This window comes from Meleagris gallopavo, chromosome 16 (assembly GCF_905368555.1).
Source record: "Meleagris gallopavo chromosome 16, MGAL_WU_HG_1.1, whole genome shotgun sequence".
Classification (NCBI taxonomy): Eukaryota; Metazoa; Chordata; class Aves; order Galliformes; family Phasianidae; genus Meleagris; species Meleagris gallopavo.
The window spans coordinates 6919065-6933062 of NC_139419.1; the positions used below are offsets into that span (position 1 = coordinate 6919065).

The 13998-nt window shown below is 52.8% G+C and overlaps 1 protein-coding gene across 1 annotated transcript; it reads right to left on the bottom strand.

Moving 5' to 3' along the window:
* Positions 1-1096: 1096 nt before the first annotated feature.
* On the bottom strand, positions 1097-12323 carry SCNN1B (sodium channel epithelial 1 subunit beta). The gene is made up of 13 exons (XM_085237627.1): positions 12234-12323; positions 9123-9441; positions 8021-8336; positions 7551-7744; positions 6641-6744; positions 6035-6198; positions 5657-5764; positions 3825-3942; positions 3424-3499; positions 3181-3238; positions 2805-2866; positions 1698-1773; positions 1097-1616 (listed from the first exon to the last, which is right to left on the bottom strand). Exons 2-13 carry the CDS (start codon positions 9431-9433, stop codon positions 1200-1202), a joined length of 2004 nt encoding a protein of 667 aa, XP_085093753.1. The 5' UTR covers positions 9434-9441; positions 12234-12323; the 3' UTR covers positions 1097-1199.
* Positions 12324-13998: the final 1675 nt, after the last annotated feature.

Genomic DNA, 13998 nt, shown 5'->3' on the forward strand with positions numbered 1-13998 from the left:
GGACCCTCCACCTGTCAGAAACATAGGAAATGGGCTGTGCAAATGGCAGTAACAATGGGAAAACAGAGCAGTGAGCTCTGCGAGAAGCAGTTGTGTCCAGGCCAGCATTTCACCCCACTTGTTTCCGTACCCAGTTGTCACAGTTTGGTGCTTAGCGTGCACGAGATGAGGTGCTTTGTGCTACGGACATGTGTCCAGACATGGGAGCTGTGGGAGGTGGTTGGTGGCAGCTGGGCTCACTGCCTCTCTGTGGGCAGCAGTGAGACCTGTGGCCGCGGGTCCTGGCACCTCCCTGCCCACTGTGCTGGGAACCATGCCCAGGACATCGTGTTCTTGGGCCTATGATTTAACCACGCGATCATGTTTCCTCTTGAAGTTGTGCACAGGTACTTCAATAACGCAGATCATTGGTGTGGTGGTGGTGGGTATGGAGGCCCCGGGGAACGTGTGGTGTGAACCCAACCGGGCATGGGAACCAATGTTCCCCGATCAGCCCCTCGTCCATGAACTGCTGCTCAGCACCTGCTGCCAACAGGAACCACTCCAATGGAGACTTTTCAATGAATTTGTTTGTTTATTGCTGAGAATGGCAGTGTGAATGGCTTGGCACTTCCTCCCTGCACCTGAAGCTTTATCGCATCTGGAGTATTTATCTCTGACACACATTAACTGGCATGCCCACCTGCAGGCAGCATTAACAGCTCCTGAACAGCAAACCCAGACTACAAACAGAGCGTGCGAGGCCTCCAAGCACCAGAGGGATGTTCTTTCCACTCTGTTTACATTAGCGTCACTTAGACATGGAAATACCATGACCTCAAGCCAAAAGCAGCTTAGATCCTGTGGTTCAGCCCTCAGTGCCGACCCCCTGGAGCACTGGGCACGCTGTCCCCAGCCAGTGGGCTGTAGTAATTCCTGCCTGCCCTATGCCTGCCAGCACTGCCTCCTTGGCCCCCGGTGCTTCCAGGAGCTCAGCACCTACTGAGCCGGAGCTGTGCACAACCATGTTGTGTTGTGGAGAAGTAACAACCCACTGCTGTGTACCAGCACCGATTCACGCCAGCTCCATGTGCTAAAGCCAAAGCACGATGCTGACTGAGATTTACAGCGGGATTTATTAGATAGAGCTTCTTCGGTGTTTTAGGGGAGGGGAGGAGGCGAGGGCTGCCGGCTCCCTGATTTGGGTGGAACTCTGGCGGTCACTCAGCCCGAACAGAGGCATCCTCATGGTGGTTGGCTGCAGGACGCTGCTCCTCGCTCTCGGTGTCGCTGTCTGTGCCTGGGTTGCGAGCTGGCTGCACGCGCAGTGAGTCGTAGTTGGGTGGGGGGGTGCCGGGCTCGGGGGGCAGCGCCTCTCCCTGCGTCGCAGCGCTGGCCTCTTCATGCTGGAAGCCCAGGTTGGTGTGAGCCTCCACCAGCTCCGACACCGTCGGTGGCATGTCTGGGTACTGTGCCCGCACGCGCTTCTGCTTCAGGCCTTTGCACCAGCTGATAATGTTGATTATGGTGATCCACAGCGAGTCGATGATGATTTCCCCAAACTCAATAAGGCACAGCACGGAGCCCCCCATCCAGAACCCGAACTGACCTCCTAGGCTCGACAGCAGCCACACGATCTGTAGGTAGGAGCAGGGAGGTGATGTTATTGAGGCTGAGTTCGTGGCACAGCACCGCAGCAGCACCGTGCAGACACTCACCGTGGTGGCAGCTGACTCTGAGATCGTCCGGTAGTTGTACTCCTGGAAGTAAATGTTCAGCTTGATGATGCCGTTCCTGTAACACAAAGCAGGTGTTCCATGCGTGCATCTCATCTGCACGTGGGAATGGGCTGCTCCAAGCCATGCCGTAACTGCTTACAATGCAAACTTCTGCCTGGTGCAGGGAAAGGTTAAGAACTGCTCCCAGCCGTGCTGGGGCAGACATGGTTCTGCTCCTGAGCAAGCAAACACGTGTGCACCTAGAGCCTCCTGTGGGACTGTCTGCTTCGGTTTTCCCCACCTGCCTCAATCAGTGCAGAGCCCCTCTCAGTCCCTGCTGTTTGTGCTCCGGGGGCATCAAGGAGCTGATGGCCTGAGTCCCAGGTAATCACTGCTCAGCGTCTGCCCTGCACTCAGCGGGTCACAGCGCACACACAGCTTGTGGGAGCCTGGGTGGTGCTGGTGGGTGTTTGCTCACCGTGCACAAGTTGAGCATCTCTTTGTTTCACTGTTTTGTTTTCAAGGCCTAGCATGAGGGCAGGACTGAGTTAGGGCTTTGTACCACCCCAGAAAGCTGTGTTGCAATGTGTGGGTTAACGCGAGGCCTCCACAAGAACTGGCTTGTCAGGCAGGCTAAGCAGTGAGTGCTCCCACATCTGGCCATTCCTTTTCTCCCCATAATTCAGGGCTCAGGTTATCAATGGATAACTCATCGGCTCCCCTGGCTGTGGTGCAGCCCCGTCCTGCTGCTGTTTGCAGAGCACGCATGGGTATAAAGGGCTGAATGCAGCCATCCAGGAGCTGAACCCCAGCAGCTCAGCGCTTCAGGCTGCTTCATGCAACCGTTTGGGTATGTGTGGTTAATGTTCCTTTCGCTTTAACTGCGCATTTGGGTCTGTGTCTGACCCGGCTTGCTCCAACGGAGAGCAGAGCATGTGCATGAAGCGCAGCTGAGGATCGCTTTATGTATCTTCCAGGCAAGCGCGTGCCACAGCTTGTTCTCCCGTCTGCGTTAGCGCGTGTGCTCTGGCTGGAGGCCAAGGCTCATGTAAATCTAATGTTAACAGGCGCAGTAGAGAAGATAAAGTGGTTGTTCCTTTCACTTACCTGTCCAGAGTCACATTTGTTGACATATCCCTTTCATAAGACAAAATATGGAAAATCCAGTCCTAGGGAAACAGAACTCGTTCAGAACCGAGCACTTGCCAGGGCAGGAGCCCAGCAAGGAGGAAACCTGTCCTGAATAGTCTTGTTCTAACACAGCTCTGTTGCATTACAGCACGAGGAAGGGTTGCGCAAGGCGGTGCCACCATAGCGTTTCACCCCTGGTGCCAGGCTCTGTTTGCTGGCTGAACATGAACATGTGTAATTGAGCGCCGAGGCGCAGGCTACCTGAACATTAGCTCTAAAAATACAGAGTGATTCACACGGTTACCAACAGGTGGTTATTAATGGCTGCTTCAAAACAAGAAATCGGAGTTACCTCGGAAGCCTCAGAGGGCCAATCTGCCATGGAGATGGTCATCTTGTACTGTGTGTCACTGGAAAGAGGAAAGCAGAACGTGAGTACCGGGCTTCCCCTGTTGGGAGTCACTGGGACTTCAGTGCCATTCAGACAGCAGCCCCACGTGGGTTTCTGCAATTGTAAAGAGGTGAGGATTGATGGGAGATGAAATGCAGGATTCCCTCCACCGTTACAGCTGCCAGAAGTGGTTTAAGCACTTACTTGCATGTTTCCTTACAAGAGTCAATGCAAATTTGTCTGTGTCTTATACTTGATCTCAGTGATGAATAGCAATACGCTGTTTGGTGAAAACAAAAAGTCAAAGCATCGGTTTAGATAAGAACCCCATTTACTGGATTACATTAATTTCCCATAAGCAGTATTTCAGTATGAGCATGCTGCACAAGTTTGCTTTCTTCCCTCTAATTGAAACTCACACAAAGCAGCAGCCAACCGACTGCCCTTCTGCAGGCAGCGCTGAGCCGAGGGCCTGAGCAGAGCAAGGGCTGCAGCGCCAGCAAAAGCAGTTCAGGACTTGGAGCAGTAGTGAGGCATGGCCTGATCCCTCCCTCCTCACACCCGTGCCCTGGGAGCTGTATGGTTGGTTTTGTTCGTGTCCTTACCCCAGCCAGGGTTATCTTCGTTATTGCAGTAAGTTACCCCTTCTGGTAAAGGAAACATGTAGTGACCACAGCCACAGATTTCTGTCATGTGGTTCTGGAAACAGGAGCGTAGGCAAGCCTGGAAAAAGGGAGGAGGGAGCCACTTACAAGGGGGATGTACTTTCCTGTGTTGCTTTGAGAATTGCCCTGCTCCAGGCACGCTCCTTGCTGTGGTTCTCCTGCACAGAGCAGAATGCTCTATGTGTGGTCAGAGGCCAGCACTGCTGTGGGGCTGGGCTGCAGCCCCTCACAGGCAGTGCTGCAACTGCAGTCGGTCATGCAGTGAGGGCTGCACTGGCAAGATGAGGCGGGTGAATTTGCCAGCATGTTTGTAGTTGCTCTGCAATCACACTTTTCTTTATGGTGCATTTTTACTACTACTTTGGATTTTAGAACATGTTGTAATAGCAAGTTAAATGGAGGTAATTCACCTTGCAGGCATAGAAGGAGCTAAATGCCTGCTCCTGGGCACAGAAGAAACTACTTATTGTAGGGTTCCGTGGCAGCAATACAGAGCTTCCAAAATGGAATAAAAATGCCCTATTTTATCCATACACAGATCTGTTGTCTCCAGGCTTCCTATCACATGCTGACAAAACGCTGGTTTCACTTTAAAGCCAAGGCTTTAGAAATATTTTGACATAAAGAGCAGGTTTTAGAAATCTGAATGATCTCATCTGGGCATCTGCTTCTCTCCTTGAAGGGAGCACAGCTACAGCTATGCCAGGACGCCATCCAGGGCTGCAGTGCCGTCAGCTCAGCGAGGCGTGACGTTAATCAGCAGAGATCCAAGAGGGATTTCGCATGAAACAATGCACAAAGTAATAACAAAGTCTATGAGAAGATAATTGAATTTAAGAGCTTTGGCCAGGTTGGGCGAGTGGAGTGCCTGCGTGATAAGAAATGCACATGGTTTGCTATGAAAAAGGTTTTGCGAAGGGGTCTGTGAAGGGACATGAATGATGTGGGCACAGGAGCACAGTGAGCATTTAGCAACTTCTAAGTAATAATGCAATCATTTCAAGTATTTGCTTAAATGTTATATGAATGTCTTAAAAGGAAAGGTGAAGCGGTCCAATTGTTGGAATTATATAAAGGCAGAAAAATATATATATATATATAAAAGCCCTTCAACCCATCTGAGCTGTATCCCTCAGCCATCTGTAAATAACCCCAAAATGGTTTTGATGTTTTCCTTATTGCGGGGTCTCACCCCTCAGAACTGCTTCTCCCTTCTGTTACAGCCTGTTACAAATTAACCAGCACTCCATGTTTGCACTATGTTTTTATTAGGGAGTCAAGGTTTACAAACACTCCAACTTTCTCATCCCAATTTTAAAGCGAAGAAAAGACAAAGCTCTGTCTTCACATCCCACACAAAACAAGTGGCCTTCTCAATGTGAGAAAGGACTTAATTCTCCTGAGAAGACAACGATTAAGAGGAGCGGGGAGCAATCCCTGTGGCATTCCTCCCGGTGGGGATAAACCCTATTCCTTTGCTTGGTGAGCTGAGTCACAGTGAGAATGGTGGTTGTCTGCCAAAGCAGTGCTACTAACCTCTTGGTGTAAGTTTTAATAATTGTGTTATTAGGTTTTCATCCTGCAACACAGCATTATTTCCACCGGATTGTTTCCAAACCTGGAGCTACTGCATGTTCAGACTTGACTTCTGAATTACCGTGCTTGCTTTGCTGTCATTGCCGAGGCTGTGGGAGTCTGGAATGCCTGGCACAAATTCTAACCGCTTTGAGGATTTTCCCTAAAAGCTCTGTTTACTTACAGTCACATTTTACCTGTATGGAATAGGAAGTATTGTATTCACTGTAGAGGTTCTTTACTGGGACGTCAGACCCGTTCATGGTGCAGTCGCTGTAGGGATAACCCATCCGCTCCAGCTCATCCTGGAGGAAAACCCAAACAGCAAAGCTCTGAGCTATGCCCACACATACAGGAGGAGCTACGCCTTCCGGGGCTCCCGTAAGGCTCTGATAAAGCACTTTGCCAGGACAGTTACATAAAAGTCTCCATAAACCGTTCCAGCCCACAGCTAGTGTGTGCCTTGACTCTTTTGGTTTGAGCCAGTTCAGCCAAGACTTAAAACAAACTTGGTTGCGGTCCCATCAGATAACATTATTCTCAGACAATCTGCTCTAGAGGAATGCCACACATACCACTAACACACCGATGGAGGTTTCTGTCCCAGCCATCGCGTAGATGCCCTGATCCTTAAGGAACGGGAAGCTCTTCTGTTGGTGCAGCATCAGTCGTGCCCCGGCGGCAGACGACAGGTAGGGGATGTAGTCCTGCTGGCTGATATCCAGAATTAACTTCAGCCCTGTGACAGCAGGCAAAATACTCAGAACGGGAACCTTTAGTTCAGAACGGAGCCTTTAGTTAAAAAAAAACTACGAGCATCTTTTCCTCTCAGAAATCTCATTTCTTGAGGGGAGGACCCATGTCTGTCTGTCACACCACCCTTACGTGTGCATAAATACACTTGATGGCAAATGCACAGAATGGAAGTATCCCATTGAATGTTCAGCCATTCCCTCATGCTTTGGCTAGCCCAACGTTATCCTTCTGCTAGCTGCAGTCACACCAATTGTCTCTATGCTGTCAATTTCCTTGTTGGGGGCTTATCCCCCCTGCTATAGGGTTCTAGAGAAACAGACATCATAGATCTGTCACAGGTAACAGAAGTTGCCACTGAGAATCAGAGCAGTTCCCAGCAATTCTGTTCCTTTAACTCCTCCTGCTTCAGTGCAGCTTTCTCTTACCAAACTCAGCTCCCGGGTTGGAAGAATTCAAAGCTTCTTTGTCCATGCCCCAGTTAAAGATGTAGCAGTTACCGTGGTCTGGGTGATAGATTTGGGTGAAATTCCTGGAAGAATCATATGCATCAAGCTGTGACTCAGGGAGAACCAAAGGGTTATAAAATGCTGCATCTGGTGAGGCTGGATTTGGGCAGCTAGGTCTGGGATTTGCTTTAAATTGCTTCATTTGTTCAATACTTGCATAGAAATTTCAGCTGACTTAATTTCAATCAATCTGCTGTTGAAAAGAAGAAAAGCCAGGTACTGGCATGAGCTGAGGCACAGCTGGTGAAGATAACGATTTGTCGTAATGGAAAAGAATACTCTGTCATGCACATGAGACCAAAAAATACTGGCTTGCTCTGAGCTCTGGTAACAGGCTTCGGCTGGTGTTACACCTCACTCTTTGACAATAGCTCTCTGTTGTCTTCTGTGCAGAGGTGGCATTGCTGGCAGGGCTCCGTGCAGCCTGGGCTGCTGCTGTGCACCCATGTATATCAAAACTGTGTGTAAATTTGGCACTCACAAGAAACAGAGATGGATAAAATGCATCTCTCAGAGCCTCGTTTAAAAAGAGAGAGTAAAACCAAGGTCTGTGCTAACTCAGTGCCTGGCAGCTGATTATTGCTAAGTACCTCAGGAAGCCCTCATGGGTGCTGGTAAGTCACAAGCCAAACAGCCCACCCAAAACTAAAACTCAAGCCATGCTATCCCCTAATACTGTTTCAGCCAGGATCACATCTGGGAACTGCCATTAGACTTAAGACCAGAGGAGATCTTTCCATTAATTGATAGATAAAAAGGCTGTCGTGCCTTTAGAGTCCTACACCATCCCTGTTTGCCAGGAAGGGCAGGATGCTCAGCGTTCACCTACTTGTAGTTGCAGGGTTCGGCCCCGTAGAGACACGCCAGGATCATGTCTTCTGCCTGGTAGCCCATCCTAATCCTTTCCTGCAGCGGCACTTTGGACAGGATGCTGGTGGACTGCAGGATGTACCACTCGGTCACCGCCTGCGCCGCGCTGGTGAAGTTCCTGTAGGTGCAGTTGTTGGAGCCCTGGTGGCTGCACTGGAGACACACACGGTCAGGTCTCCCTATTCCCCCCAGGGCACACCCTGCTCCGTGCCACCCCATCACTGTCCTCATGAGAGCAAAAGCACGGCCGGGGGAGCTGTGGAAGCAGCGGTCTCAGCTGGATGTGCTCAGCAGGCACTTCCCTGGGACATTTCTCTGTTGGTCAGGTGCTCCATTGGCCCCAGCAGTTACCAACACATGCTTACAGTGATCATCACATAGGGGCTTAGAAATACTTTCAGCTACATGCTTTCAGCAGCACGCCCTTACCAGCTTCACCGCCAGCTTGTACTTCTTCTCTTCCGACGTCACGTTGGTGGGGGCAGGAGGAGCAGCAGTTTGGTTCCCTGCGGCGCTTTGGTTGGTCTCGAAGATCTCCACGATGACTGGGTTGTCCTTGTCCTGCTCATCAATGAGCACCAGGGGGATCTGGTTCCAGAGCTCCAAGTCCAGTCCCTCGGTGGTGTTGCTGCCGTTCAGCAGCAGGGGCGAAATGGGGTCCCCATGTGTGGGCTGCAGGATCCTCTCCAGTGCCGCCTCGATGAGCTTGTCCAGCTCCTTCAGCAGGGGCTTCACCTCCGAGTACCTGCAGGGACACAGGGGGAGGGCGGGCAGTGCACGGCAGCCCCCACACCAGGACCCTGTGCTGCAGATGTGCTGCACAGCAGCAGGATGCACCTGCAGCCAGAGGCACAGAGACCCCATGCTGCCAACCTTGTTGTGCTCACGCGGAACTGCACAACTGTATTGCAGTGATTTGCTGTAGTTTACACAAAACACTTCTCGCAAGGAGAAAGGAAAAACCAACAGATCCCTGTGTGTCAGTCAGGAGCATCTCACCTTGTATGACTCTATTGCATGGGTATAAATTTGAAGCGACTCTACCAAAGATCTGTTGCTCCTTTGAAATCACAGCTGAATTATATTACTGTAGCTCACGGCAGATACCACTGTTTAACTAGCTCTTAATGGCTGAGTGTGTGTGATAAGAGAGACGTTCATAGCGAGGAAAAAGAAAGGAATTGTGGGGAGAGATCACGAGACTGATTTGGATTGTGACAAGTTAGTTGAACTTCAAGTTTTCTCTGAGCCAGGGAAAGTTTACAAGGAGGCAATAACCATTATTAGATTAACTGATATGGTAATGAGAACAGACAAACCCGCGGGTACACAAACCCTTCCCTGGATCCGAGCCAATCGTTTTTATATTGTGCTCGTTTGTTTGCTTTTCAGTGCCACTCCGTGAGTCGAAGGACCATTTTCACTGATGCTCCTAATGTCATATCTGAGCCAAGAACAGACTCACAGATCTTCTGCCAGCAACACAACTGAGCGTGCTAATGTGGGGTGAGCTTGAGGAAGGAGAGCTTACTTGAAGGGGTTGGCATTGCAGACTGTGACTGCTGGGAACTTCATGGTCTTAAAGCCGATAGAGAGTGATGAGGTGACGTCGTAAGAGAGATAGGTGTTGATGAGGATTCCCCACTGCCAGAAGACCAAGGAGGCGAAGAGCAGCGTTAGGAAGAACCACATGACTTTCTTCTTTGGCCCCTCCTTGATGATGCGCTTGGGGCCGTGCGTGTTGGTGTTGTCGCAGTACCAGACCAGCAGCTCCTTGTAGGTGTAGCCAGGGCCCTTCTGGAGGCGGTGCAGGGCCCGGACAAAATATTTCTTCAGATTCATCCTGGTATCTGCAAGTGGGAAAATGAGGTCAGAGCAGCTGCTGGGAGATACAGGGCTTGCATCGCCGCGTGCTGACATGGCTGTGGGTCACAGCCTGGGGGATGTGGGGCAGCCCATGGGAGCTGCTCAGATGCTGCAGTGGAGCTGGGCTTGGTGCTCAGCTCCCATGGGGCTCAATGGAGTTTTTCTTAAATGGATGAGGAGAAAGTATTTAGGTGTACAAGAACAGCGGGGGGTTGGGGGGAGAGGATTTGGAAAGGGCAGACTCTTTCCCAAGACCAAGAATGCTGCTCAGTGTGTGCTGGCTGTCAGAGGAAGAACAATAGATGTGTTTTTTTTTTTCTACCAAATTCCTTTGTCTTTAAGATAATATCGGTATGTTTCAACCGCTCATGTGAGGGATGCTGCATATTTTACATTCATACTGTGAGTAAATAGAACATTTTGTGCTGCTATTTTTGAGGCGAGAATTTGTGTTACTAAATCTTAATATCCCAGGGCAGGATTTCAAAACAGTCGGCTACTTGGAGGATTCCTCAGCCTTCAGCTGTGGGAAAACAGAACCAGAGATAAACGTTGTGCCTATCACAGCATCCTGAGCTAATAAAGCACTATTTCCATTGAGGCATGAATCTGTGGCACGAGGTGCAGAGCAAATGCTGCACTTTTGTATCTGAAAAAAGTCACTGCTGCCAGGCTTGAGCCTGCCTGCCTCTTTGTTCAGTTCTACAGGAGGCACACACAGATTTTGTCTCCGTCTTGAGTTAATTTCTGTTTAACTGCCAACTCTGAGGGTGCCGTTACTGACTACTGACAGCAATGGGAAGCGCTGTGGTAGCAAAGGCAAAGCAGCTTCACATGGGGTTTAATGAGGGTTTAAGGATCAGGAGCCTCCCAGCTTGCTTCATCTGCTCAGCAGCCACAAAAACACTGCGCTGAAGAGTGGCGTTTCACTTTTTAAAGTTACATTCATAGAATCATGAAATGGCTTGGGTTGGAAGGCACCTCAGAGATCATCCATTTCCAACCCATAGGCAGGGTTGTCACTCCATAAAGCAGGCAGCAGGGCAGGCTGCCAAGTGCCCATCCATGGCCGTGTGAAAAAAACCCCTGCCATCCAACCTCAGGGGGCACTGCCATTGCCTTCACCTCCCAGCACCATCCCAATGAAACTTCTCCACCTCAGTGGTGAGATCAGGCTCCCACGTTACGAAATGATGTGCTGGCTGTGTTTAGCTCGCTCCTGGCTCTTCCCAGAGCATTCACCATTTACAGGAAATAAAGACATCAGCAAAACTCAGCGCACTGCTGGAACTGTAGGGTGATACTGGGGCTGTAAAATCACCCCAGCAGCGCCCAGCCCTGATACTGCAATTACTGCTCACTTTCTCTGCTGAGGCATACTGCAGTCACCGTTCTCTGCTCACACGCCGTGTTCTCCAGGGCTGGAGGAGCAGCAGCCGGCAGCAAGAAGCTGGCCATGTCCTCCTGGGGAGGGCAGTGATGCTCTCCATTGGTGCTTTTGCAGCTCACGGAGAAGGCTTTTACCCCATTTTAAGTTCACAGGATGGCAGTTAGCAGGAAAATGGAGTGGCACCATGTTGCTGCCCATGAAGCCCCCAAGCCCAGGGCACAGCATGCCCAGTGGGGTTGGTTCTGCCCTGCTCTGGCCCTGCAACAAGACAGCAACCACCAGCTCATGCTTGCTATGTGCCTCCCAACCTTTGCTGAGTGTGCATGGTGCTGAGGAGCAGCTCCAGGCAGAGGTGCGAAGCACCACCCGGCTCCCTGCAGTCGATTCAGTGCCCCAGTCCATCCCACCTCTCCCTGTCCCTCCACTTCCCACAGCAGCACTGTCTCCAGGGGCAGTGAGAAGCCTCACTCCTCGCACGGCAGCACAGTCACATTGCTGAGAGTCAGTTCCGCAGCTCGGGCACTGAGCAGTGTGGTGCGGAGGGGCAGAGCCCCCGGCAGCTGCCCCCAGGCCCGGAGCAGGAGCGTCCCCAAAGGCAGCGGACAGAGGAACGCCCAGAGAGCTGCGGTCTACTTCCATCCCTCTTATCGTGGAGATTAAGGTATGAAAGCCGAGTGTAAACAGAAGGTAAATCAGAACGGCTGCACCCAGCAGCACAGCGCATCCAAAGCGCCGCTGGCACCGGGAGCTGCGCTGCTGCCGTAGCGTGTCGGGGCCGGCGGCTGCGAGTCAGCCCGGGAGCTCAGCCTGAGGAATTCCGTGACTGAGCGAGCGTTTCTCATCCCACCAAAAAATGTCAACAAAGAACTACGCTGAAATATTTTTTTCTCCCTCTATGAGCAATGCTACACCTGCCGGGATGGTAACCCACGGCCTCAGCTGTGAGAGGCAGAACAGCACTGGGTAAAGGTTACAGTTCGGGCGGTTCACAGACGCCCGGAGCTCCGCACCGCTCGGCTGTGAACACCAGCAGAACGCTCTTGGCCTTTCCTACCCCCTCCGATCACCCCCAGGTAATTTCTAACGAACGCTTTAGCAGCCGGCGTTGGGGGCGGGCGGCCCCGCACAGCGCTTCTCGCCCGGCTCCGCACGGCTCTGCCCGGCTCCGCGCACTGCGGGGCAGCCACGCAGGAACAGCCCCCCCACACCCACCCGGCTCCCACCGGGGCTCCTCCGAGCCGCCGCCTCCCCCGCGACCCGCGCCCGCCCGACGCCGCCAGAAGCCGCGGGACGGAGCTCGGAGCGTGGGAAAGGAGCGGACGGGACGACGATACGCGGCCCGCAGCCGGCCCGGCGCTGCCCAACCCCGCCGCCCCCCGCCCGTACCTGCTCCGCCGCGCTGCGCCCCGATGCCGCCGGGCCCCGCTGCGCCCCGCCCCTCCTCCCGCCCCCCGCCCCGCACGGCATCCGGAGCCGCCCAGCGCCGCCGCCCGCGCTCCTCCCGGGGCTGCTCCCCGCGTCCCGGCCCTGCGCCCCGCGCCTCCCCCGCTGCAGGCACCTCCCGCCGCGTGTTTCCCGACGGGAGAGCGGCGGAGCCCCATTGGAAGGAGGCCCGCACCGGAGCCGGTTGGGCTGCGCTGTTAGCGGCGTGCCGTGCCCGCCCGGAGCTGCCGGGAGCTTTGGCACCGCGCGGGCGGTTCCGAATGGCTCGATGTTTTATGTCAAAAATCGGTTATGGTTTTTTTTTTTTTTTTTCTCCTCTCACTATTTTTTTTTTTTCCTGGAGGCCCCTTGGCAGCTGTGTTTAGCAGCAGGACGCTGCTGGGCACGCTTTCCCGCGGGTGTTTTATACACCGCCGCCTTCACGTGCGGACTATGGGAAGTGTTGATGCTTAAACAGAAGGCAGCGGCGGGGCACGGCGGTGGCCGTCTCCTGCCGGGACGAGCGACCTCCGCCTCGGAGACACGACAGCAACGCCGCACTGCCGCGGTGTGGGGATAACTCCCGGCGCATCCCGAGCGGGGACCGGGAGTGAGGGGCCCTTAGAGCCATAAATCACCTCTCAGTGTTGTAAAACACGGTTGTTCCTTGCTAGGAAAAGTAACCATAGCTCCGTGTTCGGTCAGAACTCGGTCAGACCTTCCCGAGTGTCCCCACGTTTGTTATTTGGGAACAAAAGGGATTTTTATTTCTAAATTGCACAAGAACACCTCCTGCCGTGAGGTCAGACATAGAATGCAGGATCGTATTTAAGCAGTGTTTTCAGGTGAAGCCAGAACGAACAGGTTTGGTAGTGAACATCAGCACTCACCTGGCCTATAACTTCCATCTTGTCAAAATAATCGCCCTTCTATTGCTGCTATCTCCCACAAAACAACAGCTGCTAGCAGCACTGGCAGCCCTGATGCTGAGCACAGAGCAGGCCGTGTTTGTTCCATGGTTTGAGCACAGTCAGTGATGGAGGTGACCTTGAGTTTTGCTCAGCCTGCTGTCGTGTCTCCCGCTTGCTTCCCGAGAAAGTTTACTTCATAAGCAGAAACCTGTTGCTAAAAACACAGCTGGGAGGCAGGCAGCAGTGCCCCCACACCATGGCATTGTGCTCCTGCTCTGTGTGGCGGGGCATGATGCGCTGCTGGTGGCTGCTAAACACAGCTGGGAAATGAGATCTGGGGACAATCTGTGCTGGAAGCATCAGCTGGCCTTGGCTGTGTCTGGGAAGGTGAAAATGTTGGAATGACGATGGTATAAAGAAGGTTGCAAAGGATCCTGGAGTGGCTTCTAGGTTGAGGTAGGGATGAAGAAGTGCAGAGCAGCTCACACCAGAGCCTGAGTTGGAGCATCTGGGACATGAAAGAGAACCCCTTGAAGCTGCTGGGTGGGACCCATCTCAGCCATGGACAGGGCACACAAGTCTGTAACTGCCTCCGTCACCCATGTCATGCTGTGCTGCTCCTGGCTGAGCGCTGCCCTGCACAGGGGGTGGGTGCAACTCCACAGGGTTCCCCTGCTTCTGCTGAGCCCACAGTGCCCACAGTGCCACCTCTGGGGCCATCGAATGGGGTCACAGCGCTGCATCCCGGGGACACTGACCTCCCACCGTGACCTCTGGTAAGGGGATGGGAAAGCAACCAGGGCGTGCTGCAGGTGCTG

Bases quoted from the DNA above. Each gene is read 5' to 3' on its own strand.
- SCNN1B (XM_085237627.1), bottom strand. From the start codon at position 9,433: ATGAATCTGAAGAAATATTTTGTCCGGGCCCTGCACCGCCTCCAGAAG. The intron at 2,867-3,180 runs GTAACTCCGATT...CTGTTTCCCTAG, and splicing joins GGCCCTCTGAGGCTTCCGAG to GACTGGATTTTCCATATTTT. The intron at 1,617-1,697 runs GTGAGTGTCTGC...TCCTACCTACAG, and splicing joins CAGAGTCAGCTGCCACCACG to ATCGTGTGGCTGCTGTCGAG.